This window comes from Ochotona princeps, chromosome 8 (assembly GCF_030435755.1).
Source record: "Ochotona princeps isolate mOchPri1 chromosome 8, mOchPri1.hap1, whole genome shotgun sequence".
NCBI lineage: Eukaryota > Metazoa > Chordata > Mammalia > Lagomorpha > Ochotonidae > Ochotona > Ochotona princeps.
Genome location: NC_080839.1, coordinates 71,404,642 through 71,426,467, shown reverse-complemented (window position 1 = coordinate 71,426,467; position 21,826 = coordinate 71,404,642). Strand labels below are relative to the sequence as shown.

The 21,826-nt window shown below is 44.5% G+C and overlaps 1 protein-coding gene across 3 annotated transcripts in view; it reads right to left on the bottom strand.

Annotated features, from left to right (window-relative positions):
- Window positions 1–17,750, bottom strand: part of SMC6 (structural maintenance of chromosomes 6) — a 72,140-nt gene extending 54,390 nt beyond the window's left edge. The window contains exons 1-5 of one of the 3 annotated variants that reach the window (XM_058668251.1): window positions 17,515–17,631; window positions 12,049–12,098; window positions 10,102–10,244; window positions 5,661–5,778; window positions 4,225–4,330 (exon numbers count right to left, since the gene is read on the bottom strand). In XM_058668251.1, the coding sequence (XP_058524234.1) occupies window positions 4,225–4,330; window positions 5,661–5,778; window positions 10,102–10,244; window positions 12,049–12,055 (374 nt within the window). In that variant the 5' untranslated portion in view covers window positions 12,056–12,098; window positions 17,515–17,631. Of the gene's footprint in view, window positions 1–4,224; window positions 4,331–5,660; window positions 5,779–10,101; window positions 10,339–12,048; window positions 12,099–17,514 lie in introns of those variants that run through there. The other 2 variants (XM_058668250.1, XM_004582849.3) reach the window with 2 other exon arrangements.
- Window positions 17,751–21,826: the final 4,076 nt, after the last annotated feature.

The window sequence follows — 21,826 nt, the reverse complement described above, 5'->3', positions numbered from 1 at the left end:
AGTTCAGCGTAGTCCCAACTGGCAGGGACATTGGGCAAGTGAAAAATAAAATTGAAAATCCCTTGATCTGTCTCTTAGTCTTTCATAAAAATGAGTTAAAAAGACCCACGGACAAAGGAATCTTGGTTTCCAATCTCTGTCTGGTCACTTACTAGACCTAGCTACACCTTCACATTGTAGCACCCGAGACTTTTATTCATGCATCTTTATAGCAAACATGCTTTTCTAGGACTCTCTTGAATAGAGCAGTATTTTTTTATATATTAGTAAGTTACCTAATGAAGACAGACCCCTGAAAACTTTTCACTGACAAGATTTGTAAAAGCTCCAGTTAGTTCTTAAGCCGGCTTTACCGCATACCGGGTAAAGCTGTAGTACGAAAGGCCAGAATCTCGTATGGGCGACAAAGTCCTGGGTGCTCTCCTTCTGACCCAGCTCCTGCTAATGGCCTGGGAAAAGCAGCCAACATGGTTCAAATGCTAGGGCCCCTGCTACCCACAAAAGGCCCAGGACAAACCCCTGGCTCCAGGCGTCAACCTAGCCCAGCCCTGCCTCTCGTTGCAGCCATTTGGGGGACTTATGGAAGATGTCTCTCTTGCTCTCTCTGTAACTTTGACTTTTAATTAATTTAAAAAGTTCAAGTTAATTCTAATGAACAAATTTAATAATCACTCATCAAATTATGAAAAAGGCAGAGAGCCTACAATATGAAGCAAAAACATTAATTTCATTAGCTGGCAAGATTATCTAGCACTAAATTAACATATTACACAAAAATATTTTTAGAATAAAATATTTATTTTATTCTATTTATTTTATTTATTCATTTATTTTTATTTGTTTATTTATTTTATTTTATTTATTAGCGGTCAGTATGTTTGTTCAATTTGCCAATCCTACCTACAAGTGCCAGCAGCCCATATGGCCCAATTACTCCACTTCCCATTCAGCTCTCTGCTTGTGGCCTAAGCAGTTGAGGGTGGTCCAAAGCCTTGGGATGCCACACCCCTATGAGAGCCCTGGAGGAGGCTCTGGCCCCTGATCAGCTAGGCTCCAGCTGTTATGGCCATTTGGCGGAGGAACTAAGCAGATGGAAGATCTTTCTGCCTCTCCTTTCTATAAATCTGCCTTTCCAACAAAAATAGGTAAACCTTTTAAAAATAAACAAATAGAATGACTATATGTTATCAAGTATGTCTCTTAGGGGTAACCATGTGCCCTTGTTACCAAGACTTGGTTTAGGGCACCCACCTCCCATGTCAGAATGTGCCTTGGTGTGAGTGCTAGTTCTTTTCCTAACTCCACCTTCCGGCGAGGTGGCAGGTCGTGACTCAAATTACTTGGTTTCCTATTAGTCATGTGGGAGACCCAGACTGAGTTCCTGGCTACCAGCTTTGGCCAGCTCTAGCCACTGTAGGAATCTGGCGAGTAAATCGATAGATGGCAGTGTGTCTCTCTCAAACAAACAAAACACCATTCTTGATTAGCAAATATTAACTTAATTTTCTTCATCCTTAGGTATTTTTGTGTCTGACAGCTATCTATATTATAATGAGATTTTGGAAGCACTTTAGTATACTGAAAGAATTTTAGCATATTCATATCTATGAATTTAATAGAAGTGCTCTTAAAAACTGATGGCCACAAAAAAGTTTCAAAGTAATGTTGGGACCCTGTGCCAGGGGACAGGGACGGGCAAGCTGGACACTGCCAGACGCGGCCTTAGTTGAGAGCCTGTGCCAGGGGACAGGGACGGGCAAGCTGGACACTGCCTGATGGGGCCTTTGTTGATGATGAATTCAGGTCAAGGTTCAGAGTCTAACACATGGAAGTACATTACTCCTTCAAATTAAAAAAAAAGGAGGGGTACGATGACACAACGACAGGTCTTTCCAAATAATAACTGGTACCTCTCTAAGCACCTGGCTTCTTGTCCAACTCTGGCAGAAGCTCTCTCTATAGAGGTAGAGCTGGCAGCAGCAGCCGAGCCAGAAACAGGGAAAAAGTCACGTACAATGGAATGTATCTGCTCCTTCCCTGCTCCTCGGCACGACGTCTGAAGTCTTTAAGTGAATCTGGAACATAATGAGAAGAATGAACCTGTGATACCACTCAACGCCAAAAGCAGGTCTACTGCAAGCTCCGAGGCCACAGGGGCTAGCGTACAGAACCACGGAGGCAACAGCAGCGGACTGCCCGTGTTCTAAAACAATGTGCGCCGCGAGCAGGTGAGCCCTCGCACCCGAGGGAAGTCTTCACTCCCAGTCCTCCCAGCAGGTACCCCGGACGGTGGAGATGGAGGGCAGAGACAAGCGTCCTGGGCCCGCCTCAGACGTGCAACAGCAGTAAGAAGGGGGGAGGGGGGCGGAGCTAAAGATGTTAGCTCTGATTAACTCCTTCTAAAATATATTAATGGTCCCTCTAGAGGCAGCTGTGCCCCTGATGTATCAAAAGGAGCATTTATTCTTAAAATAATATTCAGAATACTGTGCTCAGAAAGGAGTTTTTATTTTGGTCCAAGTACTTTCAAAATGAAAAACAAAAAAAATCAAGAATATTTAACAGAGATAACATTTAATGGTATATAAAATATAATTCCTGGACCTGAAAGACCGGCATGTACTCTCACCGGGCTGACAAGATGATTGGGTAACTGAAAAACACACAGTTAAAACTAATGAACTGAAATCAATTTGGCTCCATTAACTTTAAAGCAATTGAGTAATGGGCTGGCACTTTGGTTCAGTGGGTTAAGCCACTGTCTCATTGCGGAGTGCTGGTTGGAGTCCTGGCTACTCTGCTTTGAATTCAGCTTTGCAAATAGCAAAAAGGCGGTGCAAGCACCGAACTGCCAAGCACATGAGAGACCAGATGTAACTCCAGGTCCTTGGCTTCAGGCTGTTCAGGCCTGGCCACTGCAACCATCTGGGAAGCAGAGGAACAGACGTAACAACTCTTCACCCTGCCGTGTCTTCACCCTCTGCCAGCCTGCCTTTCACACAAATAGAACAAAATTTCCAAAAAAAAGAAAGAAAATTAAGGGGTAATTTTTTACCGCACACATAATCTTATCTGGAAAGGGTGGAGGGCAAGCAGAAGACTTCTGGGCTGAGGCCAAAATAAGATGCGTGCAGGAGCAAACGGTGCTGGGAAACTCCTACCAGTAGATTCTTTTCCAAGGACACACAGCATGGAAAACAGCTTTCACTTCACCTTTCATCCTTCTCTAGAGTTGGTTTGGAATCCCAGCTTAAGATTCCTAACACCTTTGCATGACACAAGAAGAAGCTCTCACACCTGATGGACATGATGTCCCCATTCTACATTTTACTAGTAAGAGAAGTCAAACAGATACAACACTGAGTAGAAAGGAAGTCTAGTATATGAGAAAAAAAGACAGTGTTAATTACCACTCAAAAGTTCTGGGCACTGGGCGTGGGAGAAGCAGCAGCAGTGGAAGCAGCCTCACACTGGGAGACAGTATGACAGGGTTTGGGATATTCAGTTGTTATGAGAAACAAGGATCCCTCCAGAGGTATCTGGGGCAGCATGAAAAACAATAATGAGATCAGCCTGGGGACAGAGCCACAGGTAGGCAACAGGCAACAAGTTCATGACGACACAAACTGGATGGTTAACATACATCTAGGAAAATGCAACCTAGGACAAAAATAAGTGGCAACGCAAAGCCAAAGAGAATACTAACAGGGTCATTCACCGAGGCTCAGGCAGAACCGCAGACTCGCGACTATGGCCTTCTTATCAAACATACTGGCAATCCACCGATTACAGGACATCAAACCAGAAGCAGAGTGAAATGCTTTTGTGGAATTCTTAGCTCAGGGATACACTGAATGATCACTAACTTCACTCTCATCTCATCACATCAACATGGCCTCGCTGATGCTCGTTTATGTTAGCCAGAAACACGTAAGCTTTTTAAATAGTGCTTTAAACAAAAGTATCACTTCCCTTTCTTCCGGAAAGATATGTATAGGTGGGCAGGCACTTGGAAAGAGGCTGTACCAGCTAGCTGTGTAGAGAGAGTAACAGGCAACAGCGGGCCAGGCAGGCAACAAGGAGCAGAAAGGCAAGCAAAATACGATAAACCGCTCCTGTGCTGGGACGCCTGTTCCACCCCAGCTCTGTCTGTATGAACTGGGAAACGGAAATAGCTGCCTCTTGCTGAAAAGAAAAAAGTATATGTAGAAACCAAACACTTACTTCTGTCCGTCTTTGACAAAACCTTTTAAAGAAGATCCTCTGTTAGTAGCAACTGCTTTTCCACCAAGACCAACTATAAGAGCTGTGAGCACTGCACTCTTCCCACCTAAAGAAACAGGTGTTGAAAAAGTCACACTCATTCAGACAAAAGAAAAAGACAACTCCTACAACTGGTTGCAAAATATTCCTAAAAGAATTATTCTCACACTGAAATGCAAAAATGCAGTTATAATTATCTTTTGGTGTCAAAACAGAAAGCTTAATAAAAGTAGCTGCATATTTCATGAAATATTTAGCTACCACTATGAGAAACACAGTGTATTGTGTAATCAAACTTTTGCCACTTTACTGAAGTGAGAAAGGTGACTGTGATAACTTGAAACTCATTGTGTCGTCCTAGCCCGTTTACCAACATGCATACACTTAGCTCATATAATTTTTCTTGTATTATGGGTTAACTGGTAGTTACTTTCTGATGTCCTAATGTAATATATTGAGTTTTTAATTTTCACATTTTTACTAATCAAAGGAAACAAATTTCATGTATTTCCTAGGTACAACTCTATGCTAACTATACTTTCCTGTCTCCCTTAATTCCCGCTCCTTCAATTACTATTCTTGATTTGGTCATTCTTCATTTTGTACCTTTCTAAGATGTTACTTCTTTTTTCCATAACAAACACAGAAGATCAGCAGCTCCTTCTACTCTCTGCTAACCCATCTCTGTAACACGGCAGTGCTTCATAAACCTTACATGTCAGCCCTTCGCTCAAAACCTTCAATTGGCTACCTAGTGATATTAGAATAAAACTCCAAAGTCTTCATTATGACATTCAAATCCAATACATCATCATCATCTTAGCAGGTGCTCTGTGCCAGCTTCCACCCTCCCTGCATCGCACCGCACGATGGAAAGCAAACACGTTCATGCACCATTCCCCACACATGTACGCTTCTGATCCCCCAAACTGGCTGATGAGCGATGTTTGCCTAGGAATATCTATTTCTTATTTGTCAGTGAGATTTAAAGAATCCTTAATTTTCATTTGAGCCCCAGCATAAACAGCACCTCCACTTGAAGCTTTCATTGACCACTAAGGTGAGAACTGCTAGGTCCTTTCATGTTTGGATCCCCAAGTCTCTCGTTTACAAAGCTAAGCTGAGGTAAGACACAGGCTTGTTTCAATCTCAATCTCAATGGTATAAGATCCAGTGTAAATCTAGAATACAAGTAGGAAATATTTTTCCATGTTGCTTAAATAATATGCGGGAATTAATTCAGCACAGACTGAAAGAAAATATTATAAGTATCTGTAAACACAAAAATTTATCGACCAAATATTTATCAGTGCTACAAGTTAACTATCAACCATTCCAAGAAGCAAATGCATTACAATCTCAGAGTACCACAGTTAAATGAGGGCAAAGGCACTTACTTCCATTGTTACCAACGACAAAGTTAACATTAGAACCAAATTTAAAAGGTCCAAGCATCGAATGGCACATGAAGTTTTTTAGCTGAATACTTTCAATTATTCCAACTTCTGCTGCAGTCTATTAATAAAAAACAATTGGAAAACTAATTCATTCTCTGTAATCATTTGCAGGCAGGAGGAAGACCAGGAGTTTAACATAAGTTACAAGGAGAGAATAACGGTTACTTCAATGAACAAGATGAACATTCTATCAATCAGCACTCATTCAACAATCTTTAAAGGATTCTGAAAGTATATCACTAGGTTTCTTACTACGGACAATATCGACATTACGTTCAAAACAAAAAAAAATGCTTCCTAGGGTAGGGGCTTGCCACCCATGCAATATGTAATGGTTAGCAGCATCTCTGTATCAATTAGATGCCAGTCAGTGATGGACATGTCTGTCCCCACCAGTTATGTCCACCAAAAATATATCCAGACAATTGCCAAATGTTCCTAAGCACCGAGAAGACAAAATCATTTCTGGTTGAGAACTACCGACAGAAAATTTTTCTCTGTGGGTTCAGTACTGTGGCACAGCGCGTTAAGCTGTCTCCTGCAGTACAGGCATCCCACATGGGCCACCGGTTCAAATCACAGTTGCTTCACTTCTGATCCAGCTCCCTGTTAGTGCAACTGGGAAAGTAACAGAAGATGGCCTAAGTGCTTGTTTCCCATGTGGTGCAGCTGCTACAGCGCCATTTTTTGCAGCCATTTGGACAGTGAACCAGCAGATGGGTCACCTGTCTGTCTCTCACTCTCTGTAACTCTGCCTTTCAAATCAATGAATAAATCTTTTTAAAAATTTCTATGAAACACAGCATTTCATCTTAAAACATCCCTGGAAACTGACAATCTAGCCATTACTAGAACACTAAATTCACTATCTCACAGTTATCTATTACATAAACGGACATCTAAGAGCAAAACACATTTTTTTTAAGACAAAAACCTGGTATCTTGCGTCTTTTTGCACACTTGTAACTTCTTCAATTTTAATGAAATCCAAACTGTTAAGTTTTTAACTCTGTCTATAACCAAGAATGTCTCTTACACTTATTTCTGATGATTTTACAGTCTTATAACCGATGCTCAACTTTGATTTAATTTTTATGTAAGATAAGACCTCAGTCAAGGTTCGCTTTTTTTGCTCATTGGTGTATAATTGTTCCAATACATTTCAACACGATTTGACGAACAGGCTGCCTTCCCTTGCACTGGACTGCATGTGCAAGTTTACAAAAACTAGGTTCTCTGTGTGTGTGAGCCTCCTGCCCTCCTCAGAATGGATGCTAGTTCTGCCCCAGTGATCCAGGCAGCCTTCCCAGTATCAACCTCACGTGACCTTGAGTATTACAGCTATACTCATCTAACAGGTCTTGAAAGTGGAAGACATTTCAATATTCTGTTAGATATTTCAGTTGCCTTTCCTTTCCACATAAATGGTAGAAGATGTTTCTCCCCATATATATATATGATCTTGCTGGGTTTTGATGGAAAAATGCACTTAAACCTATGTGTTATTCTTGGAAAGTAATATTTTCTTTCTCTGCTGAATCTTTCAAGTCTGTAAGTAAGTCTCCCCATTTATTTGGCTCTTCATTGATTCCATTCATCAACACTGGTTAGTTTCCGGCATAAAAGTCCTGAACATGTTTTGTTAGATTTAAAACTGAGCATGCTTTCATTTTTCTTAAACTATTTTTACAGCAGATCTAGGTTCACAAATTCAGTGAGATTTCCCAAATACCATCTCCCCAAACATACACACACAGCTTCCCCTCTTGTCAAACTCTCCTAGCAGAGTGGCCCACTGGTCACAGCCAATGAACCTACACTCACCCATTACCACGGTAAGTACATACTTATCCTATTAAGCTTCACTCTGGCCGCTGCACATTCTTTGAATTTGTACAACTCTATAAAGACATATATCTGATCATAAAAAGATCACACAGCATATTTCTTTTGCACCACCACCAACAACAAAACAAACAAAAAGCCACCTGTGTTCTGTCCCTCAATCCCTGCCTTCTCTACCCCTTGGTGATCACTGGCATTTCAAGTCCACAGTTTTGGCTTTCCTAGAATGTCAGAATTGAAATTAGACAGTAGGCAGCCTTTTCAATTTTGCTTCTTTTACACAATGAAAGGCATTTTCATTTCCTCCATCTGCTTTTAAGGCTTGATAGCTCAGTTCTTATTGATGCTGAAAAATGCACCATTGTCTAGACACACCACAGTTTCTTTATCCTTTGGCTTACTAAAGGGCATCTTTGTTTCTTCCAAGTTTTAGAAGTTACGAATAAAGCTGCGATAAACCTCCACATGCAAGTTTTCGCAAGCACGCTAGTTTTCAAGTCTAGAGCATAATCTCTGGACTGTTGGTCAGTCTGTCTACTTCCCTACACGCTGTCCACAAGGTGGCTACACCACCTCGCATTCCCCATGATGGACGAGGGTGTGTCACTGCATAACCCTGCCGGCATTTGGGCTGCAATGTCACTGATGGTATCTTGACACAAATTTGCCTAAAGCATTCTTTTGAGTAACTGTAAAAGCCTACTGTATTCCAAATTTTCATGTACATGTATTCAATGCCAGTATGTACAGTTTTTAAAAATGTTTATTTTGTATGCTTTAACTTGACTGAATGTACTGAATGCACCTATAAATCTAAGAATTTTCTGCGGAATCCCTGAAACTTGCTACACAGATGAGGGTCATGTGCAAATAAGGGCAGTTTCACTTTCTTCTGCAATGTCTGTTTATCTTTTCCCTCTTCCTCTGCATTAACTATGAGTCCTCACACTGCCCCTAACAACAGTGATGAAAGCAGACACCCTGTGCTGTGTTCCTGATCTCAGTGAACATTACACATTCTTTCACCATTATAATATGTTACATCCAGGTCTTCCCGACAATGCTGCTTATCAAACTGAGGAAGTTGCTCTCTGCTATTTTCCTGGGACCTTGTAATCTCAAATAGGTATTGAATTTTGTCAAAGACTTTCACTATATCCAGAGATACAATCATACCAGTTTTCTTCTTTAGCTATAGTACACTGAACTGCACCGACTTTCAGAAACTCAGGCTTGCTTTGTTAAAATAAATCCATTTGTTCAGGGGGTAATTCTTTTATATACTGAATTTCAAGTTTATTTGATATATTTTGTTTAGAATGTCTGCACCTATACTAATGAGGCATTTGAATTTGTATGCTTGGCTTTTGGGAGTTCATATCAAGATAACGAAATCAAAAGCATTTCTTCTTTCCCTGTTCTTGGAAAAGGACCGAGGAATGCATGTGAGTTCATGTTAAAATGTTTGGGAAAATTCACCAGTAAAACCGGCAGGGTCTACAGTGACCTTGGTGGCCAAAGGATTGATCCTCCATCTGCAGTGCCAGCATCCCATCTGGGCACCAGTCTCGGCTGTTCTACTTCAGATTCAGCTCCCAGCTTGTGGCCTGGGAAAGCAACAGAGAGTAACTCAAGAGCCTCGGGTCCCTGCACCCACGTGCAAGACCACAAAGAAGCTCCTAGCTCCTGGATTCAGATTGGCCCAGCTCCAGCCATCACAACCATTTGAAGAGTAACCCAGCAGATAATGGGTATTCTCATATTCTCTTCTCTCTCTCTCTCTTCCCACCTTGGTTAACTCTTTCAAGTAAAAATACAAAAATCTTTAAAAAACACAAAAACTTGGAGGGCTGGAGACTTCATTTTAGAAGCTTTCAAACCTGAACTAAACTTTCTCAGTAGTTGTGGAAATATTCAAATCAACTAAACTGGTCAAGCTTCCCACACTGTCACGTTTATGTGTGCAGAACGGTTAATGCGACTTACACTTCTGATTTTCACTGGGTGCATCCTTTCATTCTATTCCTGGCAATTTGTTTCTGTTCCCTTTATTCCCCTTTGGTGGTCTTACAAGAGGCCTGTCGAATTAAAGACCCAATTCTTCTTTCATTATTTTCTCTACTGATTGTCCTAACCACATAAGCTTCAAGAGTAAAAGAGGCTATTTCACGTGATATATCACTTAATTTTATTGTTCACTTTAATTTAGTGGAAAGACAGAGACAGGCAAAGATCTTTCAAACTCTGGTTCAGTTTCCAAATGGCCACGGCAGCGGGGACAGGAGCAGGCCAAAGGCAGGAGCCAGAAATGCAATCCAGCTTTTCCTGCTGGGAGCAAGAGTGCCTTCTCCCGCTGCCTCTCGGGAAGGGGAGTGGGACTGGAACCCAGGAACGCCACCAAGGGATGTGGCCATCCAGACTGGCTCTTACAAACTACCACATGGCCTGGCCTTCCAATTCTGAATGACAACAATGACAGGAAACAGACCTGAGAAACTAGTCAGTGCAAGGCACAAGCGTGTTAGCTTCCACTTACCAAGGTAGAGGTGCCATTAGTCAAAGAGCCTGCGCACTCCTCCTCATCGTCATCTGGCTCGCAGTTGTCCACATCCTCCTGTCTGGGTCTTTTGGCATTTTCTGGAGAGAGGAAATGTTCTTCCTTTCTTTTGGCCATTAGGTCTGAACAAGGATGGACAGTAACAATGAGGATAACATTCATAATGACCATTCTTACACAGTCAACTCAAACTACACACGAAGCTTATTCAATCTTAAATATTTTGTTCACATATTTGTACACCGAAAAAGTAAATCAAAGTTTTCTCTCCTGAACACAGGACCAATGAGTCATGAATCTATAAACACTGCAGAGTGCCAGGAAAGAGATCCCGCTCCCTTGCTCCCGCCAAGACTCCAGAAAGGAGCACAGCCTCCTGGCACTGATTCTAGCCCGGTGAGCCCTGGGAGCCCCACCACAGACAGACGGCAAGGCTGTGTAGCTTCAACAGCTGCTCTGCGTGTTCTGCACAGCTGACTTGCTCAGTTCCTCCTGGCCAGGAGCTTCCTGATGTCAGAGCACCTGATGCTCCGACTCCTCAACTCCACAAGGTGATCTGAGTGGTACAGCAGGTGTCTCGTCCTAGAACAACTAACAGATGGTAAAGGAGTTCTTGTTATTATCATAGCACCACCACCCCACTTCGACAGTTATAAGTAACACCTAAGCACATTATTTTCCCAAAGAAGCCTATTTTGAAGCACTTGCCAAGTAAATAATAACTGTTCCTTAAAGAAATAGTCCAGGGTCTGGCGTGGTAGCCTTGCAGCTAAAATTCTCACCTTGTGTGCACCGGGATCCCACATGGGGGCTGGTTCTAATCCCCGCAGCCCCACTTCCCATCCAGCTCCCTGCTTGTGGCCTGGGAAAGAGGTCGAAGACCGCCCAAGGCCTTGGGACCCTGCGCCCACGTGGCAGACCTGGAAGAGGCTTCAGATCAGCTCAGCTCTGGCCATTGCAGCCACTCGGGCAGTGAATCATTGGACGGAACTCTTTGTCTCTCCTCCTCTCTGTATATCTGACTTTCCAGTAAAAATTTAAAAATAAATCTTAAAAAAAAAACCTCCATGTTTATGGTCTTAACTTATCCCCATATAAGTAAAATTTGAACCTAGAAAGTTAACGGCTAAAATTGCAGAAAGCTTTCCCCGGCGGCGTGGCCTAGCGGCTAAAATTGCAGAAAGCTTTGCTAACAAATACATATTACTAAGTCCCCGCAGTGAAAGCTGACAGGCTATGTGAGTGACATCCAATCTGCGGGATGGGTTCTGGGGCGTGTGCTTCATCTGCTCCGTCTCCTGCTAAGCAGCAGATGAAGGATGCGGGCCCACATCCGCGGGGTCCCACCACCTGCGAGGGAGACCCACACGGAGGGCCGGCCTCGGACGTGAGCCTGGCCCCGTCTTAGTTGTTGCTGACATTTGGGGAGTGAATCCGCAGACAGAAGATTCTTCTCTCAAGCTGCTTTTCAAATAAATAAATCTTCAACAAAACAAAATAAAAACAAATTAAGCTTTGTGATTACTCTGTTGCTTTCACCTTCCACAAAATATATTTAAAATCTAAAATGATAGGCATCTAGTAATTATTTGCCAAATAAAAGGAGAGAAAAATGTCTGACTTACAATATAAAATCTAAACTACAGTGAGAAGTACTCCTGGGCTCACCGATGTAACACCCAAATCCTAAACCACACGCCCCACCCTCTCATCCCCCACAACTACACTGGGCTGAATGAGGTTTTCTCTATCAATTTAGGTTGAAGGATTCGAGTGAGTCCTTACCAAGAGATGGCAGCACTGTGTACCAAGCCAGAAAACCCAGGCTGTAGTGTACAGGCAGGGAAAAAAGGCCCTGGGAACAATGTTATAAAAAACACGAAGCTGAGGACCCAGCGCGGTAGCCTGTTGGCCAAAAGTCCTCACCTTGCATATGCCGGGGTCCCTATGGGCGCCGGTTCTAATCCTGGCAGCCCCTAAAAAACAAAACAAAACAAAACAAACAAAAAAAAAAAACCACAAAGCTGAGACACAGATGTAGGATAGGAACTGTGAAGAAGGAATATGAGGAAGAAAAAGGCAGGGAGGCAGGCATTCAACACGATGCTCCATTTTCTAATCGACTGCCTTCCAAACTCACCATGGACAGAACTGCTGGGCCAATCAGTTTTATCAGGCTTGGCAATTAAAACAATGCAAACTTCATTAAGTGAACTGGTAGTCTGTCAAATTACTTTTTTTTTTAAGATTTATTTTTATTTTTATTGCAAAGTCAGATATACAGAGAGGAGGAAAGACAGAGAGGAAACTCTTCGGTCCGATGATTCACTCCCCAAGTGAGCGCAACGGCCGGTACTGCACTGATCTGAAGCCAGGAGCCAGGAACTTCCTCCAGGTATCCCAAGTGGGCGCAGGGTTCCAAGGCTTTGGGCCATCCTCGACTGCTTTCCCAGGCCACAAGCAGGGAGCTGGATGGGAAGTGGGGCTGCCGGGATTAGAACTGGCACCCTTATGGCATCCTGGCACGTTCAAGCAAGGACTTTAGTGCAAGGCTACCGTGTCAGGCCCTCAAATTACTTCTTACAGCAAAATATTAACAACATTTTGAAGGATCTACACTTGAACCGTTTTAAACATGAAGATTATCATAAATCTTATAAAACCATCTCAATTTCCTTGTAGTATACCAACCAGTTTTTCTGGGTAAACTGTATCTTTCTGAATAATTTTTATAACTTTATTTTCCAAAACATTTTGCTTTTAAAGCTTGAAGTTCACTACACAAAATCACTACTTATATAAAGTCCTTGCTGTCGCCATGCCTTTCACGCAGTAAGATCCAGAGTTCCCTAATGCTGCCTTCCTTAGTAAGGAGAGTTCAGTGCTTACTCCTGGAACTATACAGCAGAGAGAAGGCCAGCACGGGCTCCGAACTCTGGTTCTACCCCCTCCCCTAAAGCCCAGGTGCAAACAGCAGCCAGGCAAACGCAATCTGTGTCCTTTTTACTACTGCTCTTCTGAACTCAAACTTCGGACAATGCAGGTAAAATCAACATTTAAAGACTGCAAGTTACCAAGAAGAGCTCAAAGCACCCGAGCACTGTACACTGAAGGAGTGACACAAAGGCGAGTTCAGTTTCCACTTTTCCTGGAAAATCCAAGACTTTATATTATGGCTTGAGCACAATTTATTCCCCAAAATCATGCAAGAATATGGTCCCCAAAGTCTTTTGTTGATGGTACTTAAAAGGACACAAATTCCAATTATGGTCAGTACAGGTGGGATCTCTGGGACATGGTGAGACTGTTCAAGCCCTGAGATGGAGCTCCCATGATGCAATCCTGGTGGCCTGGTCAGCAGGAAGGGGAACACAGTCACACGTGCTCCTTGTCACCTGCCATGAGATGCGTGATGCCTGTGCCAAGCTAGGACTCGCCTGCAGGAACGACATCCCCAAAGCCCAAACCAACGTGGCCTGTACAAACTGTGAACCACCAGGACCCTGGGTCAAAACAACCTCTTGTAGCTCAACTGACCTCTTCAGACATTTCAACACAGTAACACAAAGTTGACTAATAACAGACCCAGAGAAGCCAGCAACCAGGCAACACCAACAGGGACGAGACAGGGAAAAGCAGCTGAGAGCAGGCACTCCAGTCAGAGGGCTGTGAAAGCGGCAGTTCAGTGAAAACAACAAAGCAAACCTGGCTTAGACCAAAGCACAATTTCAGCTATAATCACATAATATACGGCTTATAAATAAAACTGAAAGTACATTTTTAATTTCTTCAAAAAACCCCAAACGTCCGCAAATCAAGCATTTATAAAACAACATTTTTTCAGGGAGAACAATGAGGAAGATCCACGAGCATCTTCTAAGGCACACGAGATGCCGGGATGCTGGCCACGCCTTGCTACACAGAGGCCAGGACCACGGAACAGGCGCGGGTGTGCAGTCTGCTGTCAGGTTGCCAAGGCAACTTACATCTAACAAACACTCAGGGATGTTGCCTTTTAATACAGGAATCACTGTGCCTAAGGAAGATGGATCTTCACAAACATCTATTTAATGAGGACGGATTTTCCCAACAGTTAGTTTCAAGTTCTGGAGAGTCTCAACATGTTAAAACCACTGAAAACTGCTTTTTAATATGAACTTATTTACGATAAAATATTATCAGCTAGGAACACATCAATTCTCCTTTACAAGAAATAAACTCCATTAGAATGAGAAAAACTAAAAAAAAAAAAAAAAAATCCTGAACTAAAAGTTCTTTACAATATTGAGGTACATAAGAAACATGAGAGAAATCAAATGTGTTTCAATAGGATTACATCAAATCTATCAATCTAAGTGTTAAGGAACTTGTAACTCCCACTAACAATAATAACAGGCTAAAGGGAATCAGAGTTACCTAATTTCACAACCAAACACATTTTATTTTTACTTTTAACTGTTACACTGGATCTGGGCCTTATCTCAATTTAATTCCACCCCTCCCAACACAACAGACTCATTTTAATACAGTGAGTTAAATAACTACATCTTCTAGGATATATCATGAAATCAAAGGAAATTCACTAGATTCAAAATACACACATTTAGGGCCCGGCGGCGTGGCCTAGCGGCTAAAGTCCTCGCCTTGAAAGCCCCAGGGATCCCATATGGGTGCCGGTTCTAATCCCGGCAGCTCCACTTCCCATCCAGCTCCCTGCTTGTGGCCTGGGAAAGCAGTTGAGGGCAGCCCAATGCATTGGGACACTGCACCCGCGTGGGAGACCCGGAGGAGGTTCCAGGTTCCCGGCTTCGGATCGGCGCGCACCGGCCCGTTGCGGCTCACTTGGGGAGTGAATCATCGGACGGAGGATCTTCCTCTCTGTCTCTCCTCCTCTGTGTATATCTGGCTGTAATAAAAAAAATGAATAAATCTTAAAAAAAAAATACACACATTTAGTTGAGTAAACCCGATCAACAAAGTGGGCAGTACAAGGCACAGAGCTTCCTGTGCGAACTGAGCACTGAGGGGCCGGTGCCAGGGCAGGAAGGGCACCACATTCCAGTCCTAGAGCACGCGCAGCCGGCCACAAGCTCCACGGGGACACCGGGGCTGGAAACCACCGACGGATTTCCAAGCTGAGGTCAAAAACCGGTGAGTGAAGCTAACACCTGCTTAAAAAAGTAAGCCTTAAAAACACATGTGACTTCCTTTGATCTTCAACATTTCACAACAGGAAACTGAGGTAGGCAGAAGGGAAGGGGAGGCTGTGGCCGAGCTCCGGCTTTAGGAAGGCTTAGAGCTGCTAGTCTAGGGGAGCCCAGAGTCTAACCCCAGGACAGCTTTCTTCAATGCCAGCTTCCCACAGACACCACGACCACGTTTACCTGGTAGTTTTTCACAGATACTGGTTTTTGTCATCTACCTCTAACAAACACTACAGAAACCATTCTGTGTCCCTCTAATATTCCCACTAAAAGTAAACAAAACTTTTGGGCCGGCTCTGTACAACCTTATTCTGCATTTCAACCTTATTTTGCATTTGCTGCTCTAAGGTGAACAGAACAAGTACAACAAGGCAGAGGACAGATAATAAATTTCTTTGTTTGAAAACACTGATACTGAGGCCAGCACTGTGGCACAGCAAGTAAAGCCACTGTCTGCAGCACCAGCAGCCCATGTGGGCACAGGTTCAAATCCTGACTGCTCCACTTTAAATCCGGCTTCTTGCTCACATGCCTAGGATGGCAGCACAACACTGCCTGAGTGGTTGCACCCCTCTACCCACATAGATGACCAGAAAGAAGCTTCTGGCACCTGGCTTCCAAATCAGCCAGTTCCAGCAGTAGCTGCCATTTGGGACGTAAGGCAGGAGAAAGACCATCTATCTGTCTCCACCTCTCTACAGCTCTGACTTTCAAGTAAAATCAATCTTAGAAAGAAAGAAAAAAAAATACGAAACAGAGCATTCCCACGATACTCAGGCAGCAGCGAAAGCGCCTCTGGGATTCCTGGGAAGACACAGGGAGTTCAGCCAGGCTGTCACCACGTTACTACTAAGAGGCACTGCACCTGACCCTCAGGCAAGTGGGCTCACCAGCCTGCGCCGTGGCGTTCCGTTCTGTCTTAGACATCATGCACACTCATAAAGCGAAGTTTGAATTATCTGCCAGCTCTTGAAAGTGAGCCACAAAGAGGTTTCATCGTTTTCCTCATTGTAGGTCTCTGAGCGACAGTCAGATCTTCAGCAGTGCGTGCATAAAACTGTGTAGACAAAGCGCTGGTCAACTCCATTCTCATCACCAACTTTTAATATGTAATTTGTCCTTATCTTTACACTAATAATACCTTCATCACAGAGAGAGCTGTTAAATTTTCCTCCTCTCTCTGTAGACACATTTAAGAATTCAGTATATTGGACACTGTTACCGCTTTCAACTTTCAGAAATGAAACTTAAAGAGAGGTGGGACCCCACCCCCCGCAAAAAAAAAAAGTGGTACCAATCTGCCTAGGTTACACAATTGCTTCTATCTGAAACAAAAACATGTTTTTTAAACAACATTAGAGTAGCTCTCAAAGCATTTTGTTTTTTGCACTTGTACGTATTTGGAAAAAGAAATTGTGAATATACATTACAAGGTTACCTTACCGCTCTGTATTAAGCTGATCTAAGCGGACATTCTAATAGGTTCCTTCCATTCACTCATATCTTCAAGGAAGTTACCAGCAGACCCCTGCTCCTGCATATTTTTTAGAACGACACAGCAGACACCCAAAAGCCAGGGAATGGGAATTTTTGTTTTTCCTTTGAAGATGCATTACAGAATGGCTCATCTTTACAGCACTTTCAGTAGCCAGGTCTACACACACACACACACACCCAGTAGTAAGTGTTCAGTCACTTGTCGCAGCCACTCTTTCTAGGAATTCTCACCGTGTCACCTGCAGCCCAGCTGGTCCTACAGCCCCGGGCTCTGTCTGCCCTTACAGAACAATTTTGGGCAATTCTCCATCGGGAATCCTCCCCACCCCACCAGACCAGGTAGGTCACTCCCACAACAAACCACGGGGAAAGCATAACATCCATCACCACTCTCTCCAGATGGGTGATGGGTCGGTGGGCGTTCTTCCCCACCACTGCTGGGACTTGCAGTGACATCTGCCTGCCCGCGTTAAACTTGAGCTGCTGCCCGTGTGCTGCCCGCGGACCCCCTCACCTCCTCCGGGCTCCCGGAGCCGGCAGCCAGCGGCCCGCGCCGCCACCCGAGTGTCCCGCGGCGCAGCCCCGAGCCGCCGACCGGGCCGCTCCCGTGCGGGCCCCGGAGGACGGCCGCGACCCGGCGGGGTGCGGGGGCAGCGGCCGGGGACGGGGAACGCGCGCGCCCTCGCCCTACCTCCAACAAGTCGAAATCTCCGCCGACAGACCGGGGCGCCTCGGCCTCGGCCGGCAGCCGTTGACCCGCCGGGAACCGCGCGCTCGCCGCCCGAGGAGACAGCGGCCCCGCTGCCCCGGCGCCCACCGCCGGACGCTCCGCGCCTGCGCCCCCGGACTCTGCCCGCGCGTGCGCCGAGCGCGGATTGGGCGCCCCGGAATCGCCCCTGCGCGGGCGCGGGAAGCGGGCAGGCACGCGCGCGGCGCGACGGCGCGGGAGGCGAAAGGCCAGAGAGCGGCGCGTCCCCGGCAACAGGTCCGCGCATGCGCCCGCCGGCCCGGCCGCGGGAGGGGCGCGCCCGCAGTCGCTTCCCGGAAGAGGCGGGGCCTCCGGACGGGAAGCGCGCGCTCCGAATGGTTTCTAAGCATTTCCTGACTTGAGTAGGGAAAAGGGAAGGAGGACTTTTGGCCAAAGTTAGGATTCACACCAACCCGCGCCCAGGAGGAAGGGGTGTCCGGGTAAGTCCCGCGGGGCTTCCTGGGGAGGTCCGGTGAGGAGCGACCTGGCGGGTCTGGGCCTCCGCCCCGGGCAGCTTCCCTAATATGGGAGATCTGGACGCGAACTCGCGCCCTGCCGGAGGAGCGGCGGGACCCAGACTAGGCACCCCTGCTTCCCACAGGGACCCATGGCTGTCCACGCCGGAACCCGGCTCGGCTCTCCCGGACGCGAGCCTGCCCCTCTCCATCTCCACACACGCGGGGCGCGCCCTGTGCGATGTGCAGCGGGAACCTGTCCCGCACGCTCCGCCGTCTTCCCCCACAACGTCCTCGGAGCGGATCTCTGGCCTCCAGGGATAGAAAGTTGATTTTTTTTTTTTCCATCAGAGCCCTCTTTGACTTCCAAAACCTGCGAACACCATACTCCCGGGGGACCCTTGCTGTAGCTCAATGGCTTGTATGACCTGAGCGGCCCGGGCCGAGAAGCCTCTCCCTTCAGGAAATCTTGCTCCATGTCGCAAGAAATTAGGGCTTCTCTCTCCTCCGAAACTTAGCTTTTTCTGCTTACCCGGCGCCCGCACTGCACCTCGCCCCGTTTATGTCTGCACTCTTACCTTCCTTAAATGCACAGCCTGAACTTCCCACCCACTCCCAACACCTAAAAGCCTTCCTGGTGTGTTTGCTCAGGCTAAACTCTTTCATATGAAAATGAAACTGAAAAGGCAACTTTAAGCAATTGAGTTAAATAGTGAATTGATGCTGCACGTCTCATTCAGTAACTTTCACTGATGTAATGCTTACCCCACTTGCCAGTCTGTATGGAAGTGCAGTTATTTAAGTGGCAATGGGGAAATCATTTCCACCTCACTGTTGAAATAAATTTTCTACCGTATTTTGCATAAGTCACTGCTTTCTTTTTGCGTTCTCCAAATTTGATTCATTAGTGGAATTCGCAAGGTTTTGTGTTTTTCTCACCTCATTCAGTTTTATAATTAACCAATAAAAGCTTATTAGCTTTTAAGGAAGTTTTAGGGGCACAAATTGGTTTATGGGCACCATATGGTTACATCAAAGGATGTGTTTTTGTGTTAGCTTGCAGGGGACTCCTAAAGCCCTTCATTGCAGCTAGGAGACCACGTCCCTTTCTGAGTCCTCTTCTTCCAAACTACCAAAATGGGGCCGGAGATTGGGAAGGTATGCACCTCGTGATTCATTTGGCTGAGTACTTCTCGCCTCATGGAGAGACTGAATGTCTTCCCAAGGTCACACACCTCATCGGTGGTATATCCAAGCCCAAAATCTTAGGCTCCCTCTCACACGTCCTTCAGTTTTTTCAGCTACTTGCAAAGTTATTTGCTGTGTGTTGTCCTGACTTTATTGATCCACTTAAGTATTCTTGTATCACAACTGTGAATTGTAAATACTACATATTGACTGCCTGGTGAAATTGACATAAGTAAAAATGACAACATATGACTAGAAGCTTACCCAGTTCCACCCCGTAAAAGTTTTAGAGTTCGCTGTATTAAGAAATAAAAAGCAAGAACAAAACTGTACATCGTTTTTAGCCAATTCGGCATGTGAATGTGAATTTTTAAGACTGAGCTGTTTTCAGGTAATTTCATGGTTGATTATAACTGCATATCAGAACCATCTGTTCTTTCAGTAGAGTTCATCATCTTAAAAGCTGTTCCAGTCTGTCCCTTTTTGGAATTTTGTAGACTTTTGTAGTCTGATCTGTTAATGCTACTTCAGAGGAATAGCTAGTACCAAGGACAAGAGTGATAAGGAGAGAAACCAACGGACAATGGGATTAATTGCTCTCTTAAAGCAAGCTATGGTGTTCTTTTAATGAAATATAAACTTCTTGTCATTTTCCTGTTTCAAAATTAGTAGAATAATCTTTTACTGTTTTATAAATCTGACTTATAAAGAATATGTGTATATATATATATACTTAGATTGTGCTTGGACTAAAGGTGATCCTAAAATAATAATTAAAAATATATTTAGAACACCTCTACTTTTATGTTAACAATCTTTAGATTTTTTTTAGCTATTGATAAGCTAGCTGCCTTAAATGTAGAATCTTAGGGCCTTGGTCGTGTTACCTGCCAGGAAGTTTCACTGCATAACCAGCAGGATGATGGTTTTCATGATTCAGGTGTCAGGCAGCATTCCTCTGGCTTGTAGGTGACTGTGCAGGATGAAGGAAAGTGAAAGCAGGGAGGCTAATTAGGATCCAGTAACAGTTGCGCAGGTCAGGGAAGTCTTGTGAGACACAGTGGTTCAGGATGTGTCCAGGAGACAGTGGACCTGCCAACCAGTCTGTTGTTAGGGAACAAAGGACAGAGAAGAATCAGGAATAGCTGGTGGTTTCTGGCCAAGTGCCGAAGAATGGAAGGAAGAGTGGGAAGCGTGGTACGAGGAGTTGGGGTGGAGGCCGGTTGGCCTGGTGAGCGTTAATTTGCAGGTTACAGAAAGGCAGTGGGATGCTTTGGTTGGGAACTCGGGGGGGTGTGTGTCAGATGGTGTGGGATACAAAATATTAAAGCACAGAAGAATGAAAAGTTCAGATTTCCGGGCCTACACCCAATTCCTTCAGTGAAGACCATTAAGAATATTTTTGTTGTAGTTCAAGAAGGTCCAATAGAAATTCATTAATAAAAACAGAATAAACTGCAGTATAAGGAGAAATAAGACTCAAAGATATCCTGTCTGAAGAGAGGATATAGCTGTTAGGACAATGTCCCCAGGTGTTCTATCATTCAGAGAGAAAAGTTCAGAATGAACCCTGTTGCACAGCAGTGGTTTCTTATGTGTGTGTGGAAGGAATGTTAACAACCTTTCAAATCCGCTTCAGCAGATACATGGAGGCCAGGGTAAGTGCCAGAGTGAGTGCTTCAGTAGGCTATGAAACAGATTGGTGTGATAACCTCCTGGGAACCAACAGGTTGTCCTTTTACAGACTTTTTGCTTGTTTGACTGTTATTCATACCAGTCGTGTTCTGCCATTATTACAACTTTTGGTCTTATATTTTGAAAATAAAGACAAAGTAAAGGTTCCAGGTAGACATTGCAAGTATCTGGTCAATTACTGCTGCCTGTTGCTTATAATACAAACCTTCCTTGAGACAAGTTAGTTTCCAGCAAAAGAAACTAAAGTGACATGAAAAATTAATGTAGTAATGGTTTATGACAGATGTTACAGGTTAAACATTCCCAGCTTGGAAATCCAGAATGATCCAAAAGCCAAAACTTTGAACAATGACATGACATCACGTATGCATAATTTCCACACTTGAAACTTTATTTCATGTATAAGATTATTTAAAATACTGTGTGAGTGACCCCAGACTGTGTGCATAGGTGCATATGAAATCTGCTTCATGTTTACACTTGGATTCCTACCCATGTTACAGGTTCCTCAGAAAGCACATATTATCCAAAAAACTGCATGGATTTTTAAAAGATGCACGAAAATAAACTTATTTTTGAAAAACTGAGGAAGAGCTTCTAAGTATTACTTCACTCCCCAAATGCCCACAGTGGGGAGCTGGGCCAAGGATCGCCCAGAATTGGGAGCTCAGTGCGCGCATCTCCTGTGGGTGACAGGGAGGGACCCAGCCGGTGGAGCCAGTACTCGTTCCCTCCAGGGGTCTGCTTTGGCAGAGCCACTACACACAACCAGGCTTTCTGATGGCAGATGTGAGTGCCCCACTGGCTTTAGGTGCTGTGTCATTCAGTTGCCTCAAACATAGCTTTTCATACATTTAAAGACTGACTTAGAGGGAGAGGAGATCTTCTATCAGCTGGTTTGCTTACCAGATGTCCTC